At 41.4% G+C, this 18,330-nt stretch overlaps 1 protein-coding gene across 3 annotated transcripts in view; it reads right to left on the bottom strand.

The window, feature by feature from the left end:
* The window catches only part of LOC311247363 (ubiquitin-conjugating enzyme E2 Q2-like), a 54,419-nt gene extending 37,281 nt beyond the window's left edge, over window positions 1-17,138 (bottom strand). For 2 of the 3 annotated variants that reach the window (XM_084337736.1, XM_084337738.1), the window contains exons 1-3: window positions 16,381-17,138; window positions 15,839-15,943; window positions 507-629 (exon numbers count right to left, since the gene is read on the bottom strand). In XM_084337736.1, the coding sequence (XP_084193862.1) occupies window positions 507-629; window positions 15,839-15,943; window positions 16,381-16,539 (387 nt within the window). In that variant the 5' untranslated portion in view covers window positions 16,540-17,138. The remainder of the gene's footprint in view (window positions 1-506; window positions 630-15,838; window positions 15,944-16,380) is intronic. The other variant, XM_084337737.1, reaches the window with a different exon arrangement.
* Between the last annotated feature and the right edge of the window lie 1,192 nt (window positions 17,139-18,330).

The raw sequence follows: 18,330 nt of genomic DNA, 5'->3' as shown, positions 1-18,330 counted from the left end.
TATACTGGCACGTCTAATACAGCAATGGATTATGGGTAAATGCAACGTTAAAGCAGTGCCAATGTAAGACTGACTTTACATTAAACGAATGCCAATAATATAGTATAAAGTAGGGTATTATTTGGACTATTATACACTGAGAAACCACGGCCGAGAGTGAGCTCTCCGGGAAGAACCCCACTTTGCCGGTTTCGCTTCTCTGCCTTTTGTATGTAATACATTTCACGCTAAACCCTTCCTTTATCCGGTCGCTGTTCTTCTTCGGATCGCAACAGTCTTCCGGTCTGACTTCCTGTGCTAACGTTCTAATCTACACTGCTGCCACCTGTCGTTAGGGAGTGGAATTGCAGCCATTTTGTAAAAATAAAAATAAAATTTTAAAACGGGAAAAATACGGGAACGGGATGACTGCGGGAAGGAAGGTTGAAATACGGGACAATCCCGGGAAAAACGGGATGGTTGACAGGTATGCTGTAGACTGGTATTTGTTGAGCAAGCAGCCATACCTTTCGATCCTGAGCTACAGGGCCTGCAGGCAGGGGCTGGTCCAGCATCTCCACATCTGGGTGTTGGGGAAGGTTGTACAGTCGACAAAGGTCACAGATGAGCTTTTTCAGCTGCTGCAGGAGCTGTGTGGAGAGAGACATATCAATAGGTTTATTTTCACGTATATATACACGTTATTGGGAGCCAGCGGTTGACGGCCAAAACGTATATACGTTTGACTCGTTTTTTCTTTTATTCGCTTTTAATATCCTATTCAATGTCACAGAGCTGTATTTTCCCCTGGAAAAGGCATATTGGGACTCCGAAAGCCACAAGTGGCTCAAAAGGTTAATGTCGATGCCACCTTCACTACCAGCTAGGGGTGGAACGGTACGCATTCGAACCGTACATCGTTCGGTACGACCTACACGGTTCAGGGCATGTGTGTATTGTTCGGTTATAACGTTAGCCGCGAGCTAGGCTAACGTTAGGTTAGCCGTGAGCTAACTAACGTTAGCCACGAGCTAACCGCAGAAACGCTCACCGCGAAGTGACTCCACGACACCAGTTCCATTAGTGGGGAAGGGGGGTATATTGACAAGGCTTGACAACAGAGGTTCAAAGATAACCGTTTGTGTTCAATAACGAGCCAGGAGACTAGAGCGTGTGCGTCAACTGTGAGTCTGTATTGCCAACCCATAACACGACATCATAGTTTACATCCTGGTCCCTGCTGGGACATACCAACTCCACGCACCACTGGGGGGGGGGGGGGGGGTATATAACATTCCCCATTCCCTTTAACATCTCCTTTTTTTTCTTTCAGTTACAACATTCCTTAGTGCAAATTATTATTAATACAAGAAACCCCATAAACATCCTTATTTAAAACCCTAATCATCTTTTCTGTGACCTTTCCTTTTTAATAAAGTCTAGTGCTGGTTGAGCATATGCATACTTTATGTTGATTGCCTTTGTCTATAATGTGGCCACAAAAATGGAAAGGTTTAATTATAATAATACATCTATTTGATATAGTGCTTTTCCAGATGCTCAAAGACGCTTTACATGGGTAGAAGAAACAAAACTATGGCAAAACAAAAACAGAACAAAAATACATGACAAAATAAAATAAAACAGACAGAATTAGCGGTCAAAAGCAAGATTGAAAAGGTGGGTTTTGAGGGCTGATTTAAAAGATGTCAGGGTGTTTGCATAACGGATATGGCTGGGGGGGGGGGCATTCCAGAGGGAGGGGGCAGCAGCAGCAAAGGCTCTGCCGCACCAGGTCCGGAGCCTGGTCGTGGTGGGAGGTGTTAGGAGGTTGGCATCAGCAGACCTAAAGGTAGAGCCATATGAAATCAGTTTTATTTTTTTCCAAATTCCATTTTATTTTTTTCCAAATTCCGTTTTTTCCGTTTTAATATTTCAGAATTCTGTATTTTGCTTTGTACGCTAATTTTACCATCAGAAATAGTGTCTAATAAGTGGGAATGAATAAATGTCCACAATTTAATAAGATATAACAGTCCATTTAATAGGGCTGTCTTAAATACTTCGAAGCTTCGTTCGATGGGCATGGGATTCGAATATGAAAATAAAATTCGATTATAAAAAATTATTATATATATTTTTGCAAAATCAACTCTGCCTCTCTTTGTTTACAACAAGCAATGCTGTTTGTTATTTAAGATGAGGTTGGACTCGGCACTGACAGATGTGTTCATTGTGCTGCTTTTATAAAGCCTCAAATGACGGCTTACAATATTTCATGAAAGCAAAGTGTTTTGTTTGTCTAAGATTTAAAAATGTTTAAACTTTACAGCACTGACAAAGTTGAACAAAGTGCTGTAGAAGTCCCACAACATTAAAAAAAAAAAAAAAAAAAAAAAAAAAAAAAAAAAAAAAAAAAAAAAAAAAAAAAAAAAAAAAATTAATTTAATTTAATTTTTTTTATAGTTGATTCCATTTTTATTGCTCAATTCCACGATTCCGTCCGCGATTCCGTGATCGCGGATTCCATATGGCTCTACCTAAAGGCCTCTGCATGCTACAGAAACTGCAACACAACATCGACAATGCAACAGTGTTGCAGACACTCTGCCTTTATGCTTCTGCAACATCGACGCGCAGCCTATGCAACATTGTACCCCGGATGTAGCTAGGTACGCTAGATGCCTGAATGCCGTCTACAACTAGGGCTGCAACTAATGACTAATTTGGTAGTCGACTAATCTGTCGATTATTTTTTCGATTAGTCGACTAATCGAAAACCAATTATGTTATAAAAAACAAAAAAAAAAAATGTTAAACTACCCATCTTTGTGAAAGTGGCTTCTCAGCTCTGGTCCAGCTGAAGACAGAGCAGAGGAACAGATTGGACATTGAGCATGACCTCAGAGTTGCTCGTCTACCATCACCCCAGACTTTGAGACTCTTGTCAGGACCAAACAACAACATCATAACATGATGATCCCATAGCAAATTAAAATAATGACTCATGAAACATTTGAATTTGGATCTTAAGCCACTTTAAATGAAAATGTATTTGAAGAACAATACAGCAATCACTCATAACAAGATAAATAAATGAAATAATACAAATTAAAGTGGAAGTGTAACTAAAAAAAATAATAATAAAAAAGAAAAAGAACTAGCAGCATCGCGGCTGATGGGGCTGTAACTTGGTGCAGGACCAGGAGGGTGACGTGGAACAGCTGTAAGGGGAGAGGGGGATGAGTCACATCAGACAGACTTCTAGGTATTTTGTTTGCTGTGTGTGAGAGGAGTCCGTGTGTGTATGTGTGTATGTCTTACTCTGATCGCTGTGTGAGTGAGAGGTGTGTACTGTGTAATTTGTGTATGTGTGTGTCTTACTCTGATCGCTGTGTGTGAGTGAGAGGAGTGTGAATGTGTGTGTGTCTTACTCTGATTGCTGTGTGTGAGAGAGAGGAGTGTGAATGTGTGTGTGTCTTACTCTGATCGCTGTGTGTGAGTGAGAGGAGTGTGTATGTGTGTGTGTCTTACTCTGATCGCTGTGTGTGAGTGAGAGGAGTGTATGTGTGTGTCTTACTCTGATCGCTGTGTGTGAGTGAGAGGAGTGCGTGTGTGTAATGTATTGTGTGTCTAGTCTGATCATCATCTCCTGCAGGGGAACAATGTTTTCAATGTCCAAAATTTGCTATGGGATCATCATGTTATGATGTTGTCTGGAACCCTGAGAAGCCACTCTCACAAAGATAGGTAGTGCACAAAAAAAATTAAAAAAATTAAAAATTAAAAATCAAATAATTTTAAAAAAAAAAAATTAATGACTAATCGACGCAACAATTTCTCGCCGACGATTTTTTTATAATCGATTCTGATTGGCCAGGTAATTTCTGGTTATGTGACATGTACGCCCAATCGTGGGACCGCAAGTTTCTACACTGGTTAAGCTTAGGCGCTTGTTCGTAGTCGGTTAAGGTTAGAGTTTGTCTTAGAGCATGGCGATAGAACGCCTGCCCTGATTCCGACGGTTAAGCTTAGGCACTGGCGATAGAACGCCAGGGTGTCCCACGATTGGCGCACATGTCGCATGACCTGGCCAATCAGAGCGCAAAACTCGAACGCGGAAATGCAGTTCCGTCGTAGAAGGCATACACGCTCCCTAGATAGATGAAACTTCCCTTCTCAACCAACCCATTGATAACAAGCAGAAAAATAAGCATCATTTTTACTTCCGGTCGGGGGGTTTCAAAATAAAAGAGACGTCTAAAAGCACCGTAAATACGTACAAAATAAACGTATTTCCGTCGCTCTTTTATTTTGAAATCCCCCGACCGGAAGTAATTGTGATGTATTCTGCTTGTGTAACTTCTGTGTTTGTTGATGTCTGTAGATCAACGAACTACCTGTTATATTAAATTAATTGATTGCTGTTTAACTTGTCCGTGTCCAGTCCTTTCGAGTAACCCCACCGTTCATTGTAAACAATGATGCATGTAATTATATTAACCCTTTAATCGCCAAGGACGCCGTAACACGTCATTGCTCGCCATGCTTAATCTGCCAATGACGCCGTAACACGTCATTGAGATCAATATTTCAAAAATCTGTGATGGCAATCATATTTCTCCCGCGGAGACTTGAGATCTACTGTTGATCTCCTCTCAACTCTCCAACGGTTCAAGAGCGCCATCTGGTGGCCGATCGGCGGATCGCCCAAACAGCAAACCGGAAACGGAAACTGGTGCTCATCCAAATTAGGTCCGACCACTCGCTATAGCTCCCGGGACTCGAGCTCGACACAATGGATAGCGATCGTTTACCAATAACTCGATAAACAACAAGATTTGGACGTATATACTATTATACAACCTGGAAATGGATCGCATATTTCAACATCCCATAATAGCAATCTTTTTGTTCCACGCTCATCGACCAACGGCCCGAGGAGACTGGGGTAAGTTTCAGCGTTTATTATGACCGTGTTCGATACAAACTGCTCCGATGATCATATCACCCACACTACATGAATCATCTAACGTTGGCCACGGAATTATAAACGACCCCCCCCCCCATCCGGTCAACATCAGATGATGAGTAGTAACTTCTAGAAGCACGTCCATTTGAAATGTTTTATCTGGCGCCGATCGCTATCAAACTGTATTTGATCATCAATATAATGCATTTAGGGCTATAAATCACGTTCTGCAGAATGCTGCAGAAAACGATAAAAACATATTTATACTTTAGACCGTATTTTAGTATGAATATGTGAATGAAAAAGTAGAACGTTGCTACATCCTAAACGATAGATAATTGACGTTGAATGGGCCATAGTAATGTCAATTTAGCAATACAATTTAAAAAGTTATAGCCCTGCAAAGAAGGGGAACTTCTCCATAGACAAATAGAGCTGGCAGAGGATGGTATAAGGATGTACATAAGCGTGGCAGAGAAAGGGTTAACGTTACTGTGTGTTGTTGTAGCTATGTTAATCAATTCTGAATGGCATTAACGTTAGTTGGGTATGATAGCATTGAATAGCATCAACGCTAGCTGGCTGGCTACAACAAATTATCACAAGCTAGCATCGTAAAATATCAACACCAGCCATGGGAACACTGTTTACTAAATTGTGGAGGCTTTTAATCGTCAAGGTAAGATGATTGGAGGCGTATGCTATGGAAGTCCCCTGCGGCTCCACTTGAAATGTACATAACTAGGGCTATAGGATAACCACCGGTTAATTCGCAATTTTTTATTAGTTTGTCATGACAAACCAATTACATAATCCAACTAACATATTCCAGTTAACGGTATAAAACGATTTTCTTTTTTTTTTATAGAATAAAGTTTCATAGAAATCTTAGTCAAACATTTAGTATTATGGATATTAAACATGCTGGCAGAGTACATGCATCCATGTTGTTGTGAACATTTTAATTAAATAAAGAAATTCCCTATCCATAGTCGCCGTGGGAAAGAATAAAATAAAAAAATAAAATAAAATAAATTCCCTACCTACCCATGGCCAAACTGACAACCAACCTGAAACCAACTATTAATTTTGTTAGGCCTGGGTACCTTTCACATTTGAACCGATACCGGTACCTGTGAATCGATACCGGTACCCAACGGTACCTTTTTTCGGTACTTTAGTCTCAAGAAATTTTATTTGCCTACCTCAGTCGTGAAAAAAAAATCCAAACTTCAAATAACTACAATTTCGACAGTTTTCGGCTTGCCATTGCTCAGACTGCTTTGTTGTTGAATCAAGTCAAATCCTAGGTAAGCATATATTGTGCGTGTGAACGTTGACATGAAAAGAAAGTTAAAAAAAAAGTAAAAAGTAAAGAAAAAAAAGCATTTTTTTTTTTTTTTTTTTTGTATCTCACTTGATTGGATACTCGGTAGTACCGACGTGTTTCGGTTCGGTACCTCAAAAGTACCGAATTCGGTACCCATCCCTAGAGCTGCCGCGGTATTGATGTTTTCCTTACCGCACACATTTGCAAAATATTTCCTACCGCCGCGGTAATAACCGCACACACACACAAAAAAAAAGTTTGAATGCATTTTTTTTGTAGTCTACTCTTTATATAGCATATAGCCTGCCTCTAGTCCAAATGTCTATCTTTAGAGGATGACTTTGCAGCATGAATATTGTTTGGGATTCGGCATGCACGCATTCGTTATTAAAAGTGAAACACGGATTCGAAGTCTCCCCTCGGTGTCGCGCCCGCCGGTTACCCCCCCGACCCTTTCTTCTTCTTATTATTATAACGTTACTACTTATGATTACAAAGGCATTCGATTTGTGGCATTAACGTTAGTATAGTTACACGTTCGTATTTACCGGACCACATAGCAAGGCAAGCGTTACTCAATTAATATCTAAGTTCCTTTCTTTGCTCAGAGCGTGCCGAGTTGTACCCATTCTGCGGTCTGTTAATAAAGTTTTCAATCAGACAAGTGTATAGAACGAAGGGCTTTTATTATAACATTTCGTTGCAGTAAAATCATTATGCCTCGTTCCCTGAGGAGCGACGGCGTCGGTAATCCACTCCGGTCTCCGGTGGGAGCTAACGTACTATTAGCCGTGTTGTGATGGCTGAGATTCAGGAAGTAAAAGCACTGCAAGATGCTCCAAGCATGTGACGCGTATCTCTTCTGACCAATCAGTGGTCTGCAGTGTTTCATGTGACTTTTCTGGTACCCAATAGGGTCGCTTGGAATCTCGACAGAGAGGTAGGGTAAATCTGCAGAGCCGCAAGCCCAACGAGAGCGTAATAATAATAATAATAATATAATAAAAAACAGCGGTGATGCCGGTATTCAGCCCAACGCTGCGGTGGGCATGATGTAACAGCGATACCGCGGTAATACCGATACCGCGGCAGCTCTACCCATCCCTAGTTATTATGCACGCCTGGTGATACTAAATCCAAATTGAACTCGGGCATTTGAAAGATACTATTGTATATATATATAAATGTGCGAATTGGCTATAATAAAGTAATGTATAAGCATCTATTCTATATTCTATAATAACATTTCAAATTGCATTGGTCCGGATGGGAGAATTCAGTACTGTATCTACAGAACCTTCGGTTTTATCATCTTCTCTTTATTAATTTCCTTCGATTTTTTTGTACACATGATCTCAAGAGGGTACTGAACGAGGTCAGTGGCAGTTTTTTAAGTTTGGTCATTATTATCATGGTGTTATTCACTGTCAAAGAAAAATCATAATTCATATTCTCCTTTGTTTCATCACAATTTAAGCAAGCCTAGTAATAGTAATATATATATATATAACACAATATTTCTGACACTGTGAATACATTCCCTGAGGTCCATAGATGTACCTAGATACCAAGAATATGCAAATAGCCCTTGTAGAAGTGGAGCAATATTCCATTTACCTAGGTATACATTTTATGTGGATTTTCACCTGGGGTGGAACAGGTTAAATCTGTTTTGATCAGACGCCGATGTCAACGTCACTCTCCCCACCCTCTCACATTAGCAGGTGAGTAGCTCACCAGCATTTGATGGCATTTTGAAGACAGACAAGATGGAGCGTTTTTTATAAACTATAAAAACACGAAGGAAAAAGAGTCTGAGAAGCAGATTCCCCAGGTCCTCAAATAAAAAAATGTAAAGCGGAGTACGATGGAGTCGTGGGGATTAGACTGGGTAAGGGTTGAGGAGGATGCTACCGGTCAACATATCATTTATTGCAAAGCTTGTCGTGAGACTCCGGCTGCAAACACGGCTAGTGTTCGAGGAGCTTGTGTGGATATTTTTGTCCGCGGGACGAAGACTGTACGAAAAATTGGATGTAAGGATGTTTAACCATTTATCATAAAAATCCAGTGCCCCCAAAATACAAAAAAAGCCCCCGAAAATCAATTAACACTTTGGCTGCCGGAAAACGCCTAAACACGTCATTCCCGGCCATGCTCAAGTTGCCGAAGACGCTTTACAGCGTCTTTAATATCAATATTTCAAAAATCTGGGATCGGATTCATATTTCCCCTCCGCTGGCCTGAGATCCACCAGGAGGACCCACTGAGCTCTCTGGCGGTTCAGGAGCGCCATCTGGTGGCCGATCGGCGCAATCGCTTAACAGGAAGTGCTATGGAGATTGTGCTGGTCGGCCGCATTACTTCCGGGCACTAGCTATAGGTTCCGGGACTCGATCTCGACACACTACATAGCGATCGATTGCCAATAACTCGATAAACAACATGATTTGGACGTATATACCATTATACAAGCTGGAGATGGACCGGGTAAATCGACATCCCATAATGGTAAAATTTCTACTCTACGATGATCGCCCAACGGCGCGCGGAGACTGGGGTGAGTTTTAGCGTGTAAAGTTACCGTCTTCGATACTAACTGCTATTATCAACATTTGACCCACATTAGATGATTGGTATAACGCTGCCCACGGAATTATAAACGCCCCCTAGCCCATCCGGTCAACATCAGATGACGTGTAGTAACTTCTAGAAGTACGTCTAGTTGGAATTTTTTATATCGCGCTGATTGCCATAAAACTGTATTGCATCATCAATATAATGCATTTGGGGCTATAGATCACGTTCTGGAGAAAGCTGCAGAAAGAGATGAAAACATACTTATACATTAGACCATACTTTACTATGAATATGTGAATGAAAAAGTTTAACGTTGCTACACAATGAACAATACATATAGGACTTTGAATGGGCCCTAATAATGGCAATGTAGCAATAGAATTTAAAAAGTTATAGCCCTGCAAAGAAGGGGACTTTCTCTATAGACAAATAGAGCCGGCAACCTACGGTTGATAATGAATTTAACCCATGGCAGCCAAAGTGTTAAGGGGGGCAAAAAAAGCCCTTGAATTTTTTTTTTATTATTTCTAACCCTGGTCTGTGTGTATACTCGAGTGGCCTCCAGCTCCAGCAAGGATTCTCCGGCGCTGCAGCTGGACCCTAAACTCTACATTCAGCATGAAAGGATTCTCCTGCGCTCCAGCTGGACCCTATTCAGCAGCCCTCATGCGATGTAAGCCAGGGGCTCGAATACACATGTTGAAGGACATTGATGTCAGGAGCTATCTGTAGCTACTGCTGGATGGCGTTGGGACAACGCCTCTGAACCATTTAGTTTACTGGGACATTTCGTAGTGACTAGTGAGCTAACGTGGGCTAACATGAGCTACCTAGCCAACGGAGGTATTATGCACTGGACACTTGCTGGAGCAGTTGTTGATGTCGGGAGCTATCAGTAGCTAGCCGGCTGGATAACGTTACACAATGCCTCATGTATTAAACTAAAAGTGAATAGTTGACTGGGTCATTTTGTAACAGTAGCTAACATTAGCTCACGGAGGTCCCTCTGACTAGACTAACGTCACGGTGACTGTCCTCCGTTTACATGCAGCATACAGAAACAGGTGCGGGAGGGGTAGGAGGAGCAGTGCGCGGTGCGCTGCATGTCTGTGCTGAGACAGCGATTGAGAACTCCGCTCAGAATTGGATCATGATTTTCGGTTTTCACATGACTATTTGATTGCCCACCACACGGCGGGCAGACCTCTCAGTGGGAGGTGCCAAACGTAAAAACTGCCCGCAAATGGCGGGCTTTAATTTCGCCCCCTGCGAGCGGATATGAGTCACGACACCACGGGATTTTCAAAATAAGAGTATCAAAATGAACTGAGCGTTGCTAGCTGCCGGAGCCATAGATATTATGGCTGGAGCTGCGCTTGGGCAGAAATGAGACCAGCCACAGGATTTTCAAAATAAGAGTACGATATGAGGCGGTCAGGTGGCGTAGCAGAGATTGCGTTCGTCACCAACCCCGGAGACGCTGGATTCGCCTGTTCGAATCCAGCTCCCAGCTCCGGGGTTGTCACCAGCTTGGCTGGCCATTCACACTAATACAATTGGCAGTATTAGAGGGTGGGAAAAGCTGGCGGGGTGGGTCCGGGTCGTTGTAAACAGCGACTCCTACAGTTCGGTCGGGGCGCCTGCTCAGTGTGGATAGGATCTAAGGGGGGTAGTGTGATCCTTCCACACGTTACACCCTCTCAGTGAGAGTCCGCGCTGCCAGGTGAAAAGAAGCGGTTGATTGGCTAGACGTGTGTCTAGAGGAAGCACATGATAGCCTCCACTCTCCCAGACCGACTGTGGGGGGTAAGTGCGCAGCGACCAGGAAGGGGATTGGGAATTGGCATAACGACTAACATTGGGATGGGAGAAAAATCGGAGGAAAAAGGAGGGGGGAAAATATAAAAAAAAAAAAAAGTGTATCGATATGAACCGAATGCCTATCGCACCAGTGCTACTGAAGTAAATCCATTCATCACACAGACGGATGTTGCTGTAGCACGTGCAATATATATCTTGCACTGTACAGCTAGGGCTGGGCGATATAACGATAAATATTGCGATATATTTTAATAATCGATCAAAAAGATATAAAAAAATTGTTTTTTTTTACCTGCAACAGGGCAGTTTTAAAACCAGAGACAGTGGACAGACTTGTCTTTCTTGCCTGCAACTTAAAGTAATGGCTTTGCTTGTCCAAATGACAATACTGACCAAATTGAGATTTATTTTTCTCTTGTCCATTTATTTTGTTTGCTTTCTAATTTAAAATACAGTTTGAACCCGTCTGTACACAGTAGGCTATGTGTGCTAGCAGAGCTAGACTCCAGTCACGAGTCACGGTGCACATGTGTGGTGGTTTGTTCACCAAAAAAGCGCCAAAAGATAGAAAAGAAACTAGCAGAGCCAGAACTGTTCAACTCCCCTGGAGCCACAGCCAGCAGAGAAGCCGGTTTACTTTCGCTTTTAAACCAGCTGCAGCCTGAGAACTGGAGTGTGAGGGGATGTAACACTAAAGATGGCGGCAACGACAAAGAATTGCTGCAAAATAAACGTACATCTGTATAAAATTTAAAAAAAAATTACTTATAACAATTTCAATAATTATCGATATCAAGTAGGGATGCACCGAAATTTCGGCACCGAAAGTTTTCGGCAAAAAATGGCCTTTCGGCTTTTGGCCGATTCACCGAAAATATGTCACCGAAACAGAAACAACCAACCTTGCGTGTTGTTGTGATGATGTCGCGCTGTCGGGAGTCGCGCTGTTTCTATGTAAACTGCGCGCAACGCGTCCAATAAATGAGTCTTTAACATGCTTTATAACCTTATTTACTATATGCCGCGGTTAATCACTGAGTGATCTAATATGCATATTATTCGCGTGTTGTTGTGATGATGTCGCACTGTCGGGAGTCGCGCTGTTTCTATGTAAACTGCACGCAACGCGTCCAATAAATGAGTCTTTAACATGCTTTATATCCTTATTTACTATATGCCGCGGTTAATCACTGAGTGATCTAATATGCATATTATTCAGAGCGGGAGGGGGGGGGGATTGTGTTTCTCACATTGACGCCGTCTGTCTGTCGCGCGTCTACTGTGCCGAGTCAAGCGAGCACATTCAGCTGGGGACTAGAAAGGTGCGCTCAGTAGAGCACAGATGTCCGCTGCACAGCCAGAGAAAAAATGGAATTAATGTACTGTATGCATTCAGAAGTGCTGAATAAATGTTTTATGGACCCATAATAGTGATTATTTATTATTTAAGTTAAGTTTTGCCATAATCATATATTTTTCCATAATCATAATGTTCCACAACATTGGTAAAAAAAATTCTATTCTATGAATCATTTTCGGCCTTTGGGCTTTCGGCCAACTGTTTTCTATTTTCGGTATCGGTTTCGGCCAAGAATTTCCCCCTGCGTTTCAGTGTGTACCGTACCGAACGAATACAACGGTATGTTAACCACTAACGACTGCCCACCGGGGGCTAATATAATTATTTTAGTAGATTATCAATTTCAATATAGAATATTTGTTGACAGCCCTACAATTACAATTAGTTACTGCACACTACATCACCCCTGAGTGGAACATGGAAAGCCAAACTTTCCTCCACTGTACCGAAAATCGGTACCAAACCGTGACTTCAAAACCGAGGTACATACCGAACCTTGGTTTTTGTGTACCGTTACACCCCTAGTGTGCATCCTACAAAGACCTGTCCTACAAGTGTACATCCTCTTGCACTAATCCCACATTACACAGTAGAGCACCAATTATCTGGCTGGTAGGTATACCATCATGGATCCCTGCAAATGTATGGATTTTTACTATACTATAGTCCTCGATATATATATATATATATATATATATATATATATATATATATATATATATATATATATATATATTACACACAGTACACAGTATATTTTTTTGTTTAATCAAAAAGTATTTCCTTCCAGCAGTATTCAAATAAGTAAAAGAAAAGAAAATTGATTTATATTTAATTGAATGAAATGGCACCATGATAACTATTACAATATAATGAAATAGAAAATATGTAACTTTTTATCAAAATCAAGTTCAAACAAAGGTGATATGGAATTAGAATTATATTGAATAGGCGGTCAGGTGGCGTAGCGGAGATTGCGTTCGTCACCAACACCGGAGACGCTGGATTCGCCTGTTCAAATCCAGCTCACAGCTCCGGCGTTGTCACCAGCTTGGCTGGCCGTTCACACTAATACAATTGGCAGTATTAGAGGGTGGGAAAGCTGGCGGGGTGGGTCCGGGTCGTTGTAAACAGCGACTCCTACAGTTCGGTCTGGGCGCCTGCTCAGCGCGGATAGGATCTAAGGGGGGTAGTGTGATCCTTCCACACGTTACACCCTCTCAGTGAGAGTCCACGCTGCCAGGTGAAAAGAAGCGGTTGATTGGCTAGACGTGTGTCGGAGGAAGCACGTGATAGCCTCCACTCTCCCAGACCGACTGTGGGGGGTAAGTGCGCAGCGACCAGGAAGGGGATTGGGAATTGGCATAACGACTAACATTGGGATGGGAGAAAATCGGAGGAAAAAGGAGGGGGGAAAAGAAAAAAATTATATTGAATAGGGATGCCCTGATCACGTTTTTCGCCACCGATACCGATCACCGATCGTCTATGAGCCATATCGGCCGATACCGATCGTTTTTGGTTTTATAAAAATAAAAAATAAAGATTTAAATATATAATATATATATTTTTTATATATAAAATATATACATTATATAATTATACTTGTAGTTGTATTATCTGCGAGACATCGCCACCACGCAACAAGTCAAAATGCTCGCTATCTGCAAACAGCTCCACTGTCTGTGTACACTCTGCTTTGGTCAAAATCACATTCAGCATGCCCTCAGCCCTTAGCTAGGTAGCTAACGTTAGCTCACGAGCGATAGCTAGTTAGCCAACGCTAGCCAGCACCTGCGAAAACGAATGCCAAACTGATGATATCAGACGTTGATATCAGGAGCTATCAGTAGCTAGATAACATTAGACAACGCCTCATGTATTAAACAAAAGTGAATAGATGACTGGGCCATTTTGTTTAACATTTTGTTGACATGACATGGGTCTGGGAGGGGGAGGAGGAGGGGCAAGACGTGCAGCAGCAGCAGCTGAGAGAGAAGAGCGAGTGAGAACTCCGCTGAGAATTGGATCATGTTTTCCGCATATGTCATCGATCGGTTTTCACGATCTTCGAAAATAAAGCATTATCACAATTCACCGATTTATACTGAATATCGGCCGATACCGATCGCTGGCCGATCGATCGGGGCATCCCTATTGAACTTTTATCAGAATTCTCCATTATAACCCCAATTATCCCAAAACAATCACAGTCATCCATTTGGACAGTTGTGCGTGTGTATCACCAATTTAGACATATTGTCATATCACATTGTAATTTGTACTGGAAAACAAATACCATTATACCACCAAAAGTACCGAAAAAATCGCACCGCTCTAATCTGAACTCAGTTCTCAACTGACTGATTCAACCCATCGGCCGGATATTCGTTTGTTTCCCCCTAAGCGCCATACTTTACTTTACCTGCCTGTTGCATATCCAACACAGATCACCTATAAACACATTATTAACAAATATTGCACTTGGAACCAGCTTTGCAATGTAGTACTTTATTGAATAAAAACATTTAAGGAGGTCCCATGTGTTTTCACACATATTTCAATAATCTTAACATTGCAGCCTAATGAACATCCTCAATTCCAGGGGGGTTTGGAAAAACAAGGTTCTACTGTGTCACTAAACCCTGCTATAATTATGTTAAAAGGGGGGAAAAGAGCAATGGCGTTTACCAAATTCTTATCAGACCTGCTTCACTCGGTGGAATGCAGGGCTTTGCACACACGACTGTTACAATAACTTCTATAATGTGTTGATTTAGATTCTTTAACTGATCATTGTCAACAGAGATGTCAGTTAAAAACCTTAGATTGTAGCCAAGGCCTAACAAAAATAATAGTTGGTTTCAGGTTGGTTGTCAGTTTGGCCATGGGTAGGTAGGGAATTTATTTTATTTTTTTATTTTATTCTTTCCCACGGCGACTATGGATAGGGAATTTCTTTATTTAATTAAAATGTTCACAACAACATGGATGCATGTACTCTGCCAGCATGTTTAATATCCATAATACTAAATGTTTGACTAAGATTTCTATGAAACTTTATTCTAAAAAAAAAAAAAAAAAAAAAAAAAAACGATTTTTTTTTTTTAATATATAATTTTTTTTAAAAACTCATAAAATATATTGGGTCGCACCTAAATCGGCAGGGTCGGTCGGCAACCTGAAACCAACCATTATTTTTGTTAGGCCCAACACTCGTAGTACCTATACCAAAAATCGCAAAGAACCAAATGCTTTTTTTTGGTATATCAAATAAATATGGTGCATTAAATCAAAGGTTGGAATTGAAAAAGCCAACAATAGGATGATTTAGCACCACAATTATCTGCCTGGTTTTGATGAAGCTTAGCACAGCAGGCTGGTGTTGTCATCATAATGCACAGAGAATGCCCCTGCTGAGAAACAGCCTGGCCCATAATTCTTTAACCTGGCAACTCTCAGTCAAATAAGCCCTACGCTTTCCATTCACTCCATATGACATCTACTTTAGCTATGTTATTCTTCCATCCACTTACACAAGGCAAGCCAGCTGCTAAATCCAACTAGTACTAATATGTGGGGAAAACACTATTGGAATATCAAAAGGGAAAAGCACTGGCAATATTTAACTCCATAGTGTTATCTTTTGTCATCTTGTAGCTAAAACCAGTGCATCCGCAATATGATCACCATCGTCAGTAAACACATTCACATGAAGGGCTCCAATGATACGAGCATAATCCCAGGCAACATCTTTGACCCTTGACATTATTCTTTGACTTGAAATGACACTTACCAAGGTACTGCCTTTTCTCACATCTTCCAAACGCTCCAAAACTTGTGCCAAGCTTGGGTCATCAGAATCCACAAACCATATTGGTGGTGTGGATGGATAAGACTCCTAAAGAATAGGGAATGAAAACAAATGAAATAAAAAAAAAATAGACAACCATACTTGAACAAATTATAATTTACAAATTCCGTGCATGACCCAGGTGACAGCCCAATTAGACTGCCTGCTTTAACCATACCAAACCCTATTAGGCAAATGTAAAGTTTGTAACAAGACAATAATAGTAATTATTTGTGATACATTTCAAATGGGGTGATATTTTGCTTATATGCAACACATCAGCCTGAAAGTTCCACAGATGCAAATAAACGAGCCAACTACGCAACGCCTGTCCCGCATCGCATCAGGTTGTGCAAGAGTACAGCTAGCTCGCTACCTGGCTAGCAAGCAAGCTAAGCTAAGCTAGTTAGCCAACTTTAGCTGGGGTTAAACAGGGCAGTGTTATCAAGCCCATCAACACACGCATTGGCGCCCTCTCTCCTTACCGTTATATTGCAGTGGATGATCAACAACTTCTCCCCAGTCACGTTAAACTGGCAGCTTAGCTCGTCGGGCTTCCAGTCAATGATTCTGAAGCGTTCGTGGTTCGGATCAAAAATAGACTCCAAAAACTTCAGTTCGGCCTTCAGCCCCGACACCGACATCTTCCTCCGCGCATCTCCGTCCGGGCCGCTGGGGAAGGGGAGAAGTCAGGAGTCGGGACTTAGCTTTGTTGTACTTGGTAGCTAACCTAGCAAGTTAAGCTAACGTTAGATAAGCTATTTACTGACAACGTAATTGCAGTTCCTACTAGATTAAACGAAAAGTGGTGAGGGGAAAAAAATAGGAAATTGCTTCGCCGAATAGTAAACTAGCGTTTAATAACGTTGTCTACGTCCATTTAAAACCAAACGGGCGAGATGTTAACGTAACGTTAGTAGCTAAGCTAACTGTTAGCCTACTGTCGGGTTAGCTTGCAGTTAGTTATCATTGAAATGAGCGTAGCTCGTGCTAGTAGCTGCTCGCGCGCTAGTCCACTGTTGTCTTTCAGTCTATTGTTGTTGTCAAGCCTATGGTATCAAAAACGGGTTTAAGGTCTTAACGAGATGCCTTAACCGTCTCCTTACAGTTCCACCGGACAGGTCCTTAACGGATGTTTACTGGGAAACAAACATTATTATTCCCAGCATTCAGAATTTATAACGCGATGTAGCCGTTATGTTACTGTGTGTCGTTCATCCCCGGCGCTCGACTCAACCGTGGCTTCTTGTGGGGTTTAAAGATGGCGTTCTCTCCAACCTGCCCGTTCCCGCAGAATCCATCCCAGCATTCAGCGCGTGTTCAGTTTATTTAGGGGAAATAAGTTTTGTTTGTGCTGATGGCAAGACTTCAACAGTCTGCTGCAAATTACACGTTTGATTAGTCCACATAAATGATAATATAACTTTTGTTTATATACTAGTACTGTACACGAGGAAGGGGCCGCCCTACAATACCCTGTGTTGATCTAATTGGTACAGCCAAGATGGCTACCACAAAGACCAACTAAAGAAATGACATGATACAATTATTTCAACATACTATACTTGAAGAGCATAAAACCGAACTAAAGAAAAAAAACAAGATGGTAAAGGCATTCACCTGCATTTGCTAAGCATTAAATGGCTATATATACAATTGTATGTAGAGTAACTAATCATTAAAAACATTCTGTGTTCACATGTATCCCCTCCCTACTTCCCATTTCCACATGTGGAATGCACATGATGGAATAAATGACATGCTGGTGCTATAGTGTCGGAAATTAGCTTTAGGCTTATATCACATATATATATATATATTAGCTAATTAGGAACATTGATTAAGTTAAAAGTACATAATATAAGTGGTTTTCCCTTTACATTGAGAGGCTTTTAGGCCAAGGTTAAAGGGGCCCCTTTATCTCCAGAAAGGTGGCTGGTCAGTGCGGGGTGGGCGCCTGTGCATTTTTCCTGTTACATAACTATGCATCCTCTTCCTCTTCTTCTTCTTCTTCTTCTTCTTCTTCTTCTTCTTCTTCTTCTTCTTCTTCTTCTTCTTCTTCTTCTTCTTCTTCTTCTTCTTCTTCTTGTAATTTCCGGCAGTCTAGACACCTTCCGGCGTATTGCTGCCTAACTCGATCTTCTTCTTCTTTAACGTCGAGTCGCCACAACAGAAAGGCGCATACCGCCACCTCCTGTCGCTGGGCCAATACGGCAAGATTCCGCCAAATAAAGAAAATAATAACAAAACAAACAAAACAACAAAACCAAACAAAACAAAAATAAAACAAAACAAAATCAAAATCAAAACATAACCCAGGATATACAAACCCTAGCCTCACCTCCCTATCCTACATAATAAACTTAAACCTAACCTAACCACAACAAGAATTTAACTCACTCCTGTCCTACCCTCCAATAATGCTGTGTTCTTAC

The sequence above is a fragment of the Notolepis coatsorum genome, assembly GCF_963971535.1.
Source record: "Notolepis coatsorum genome assembly, chromosome: 20".
In the NCBI taxonomy this organism is placed as follows: domain Eukaryota; kingdom Metazoa; phylum Chordata; class Actinopteri; order Aulopiformes; family Paralepididae; genus Notolepis; species Notolepis coatsorum.
This window is presented reverse-complemented; position numbering and strand designations above follow the sequence as displayed.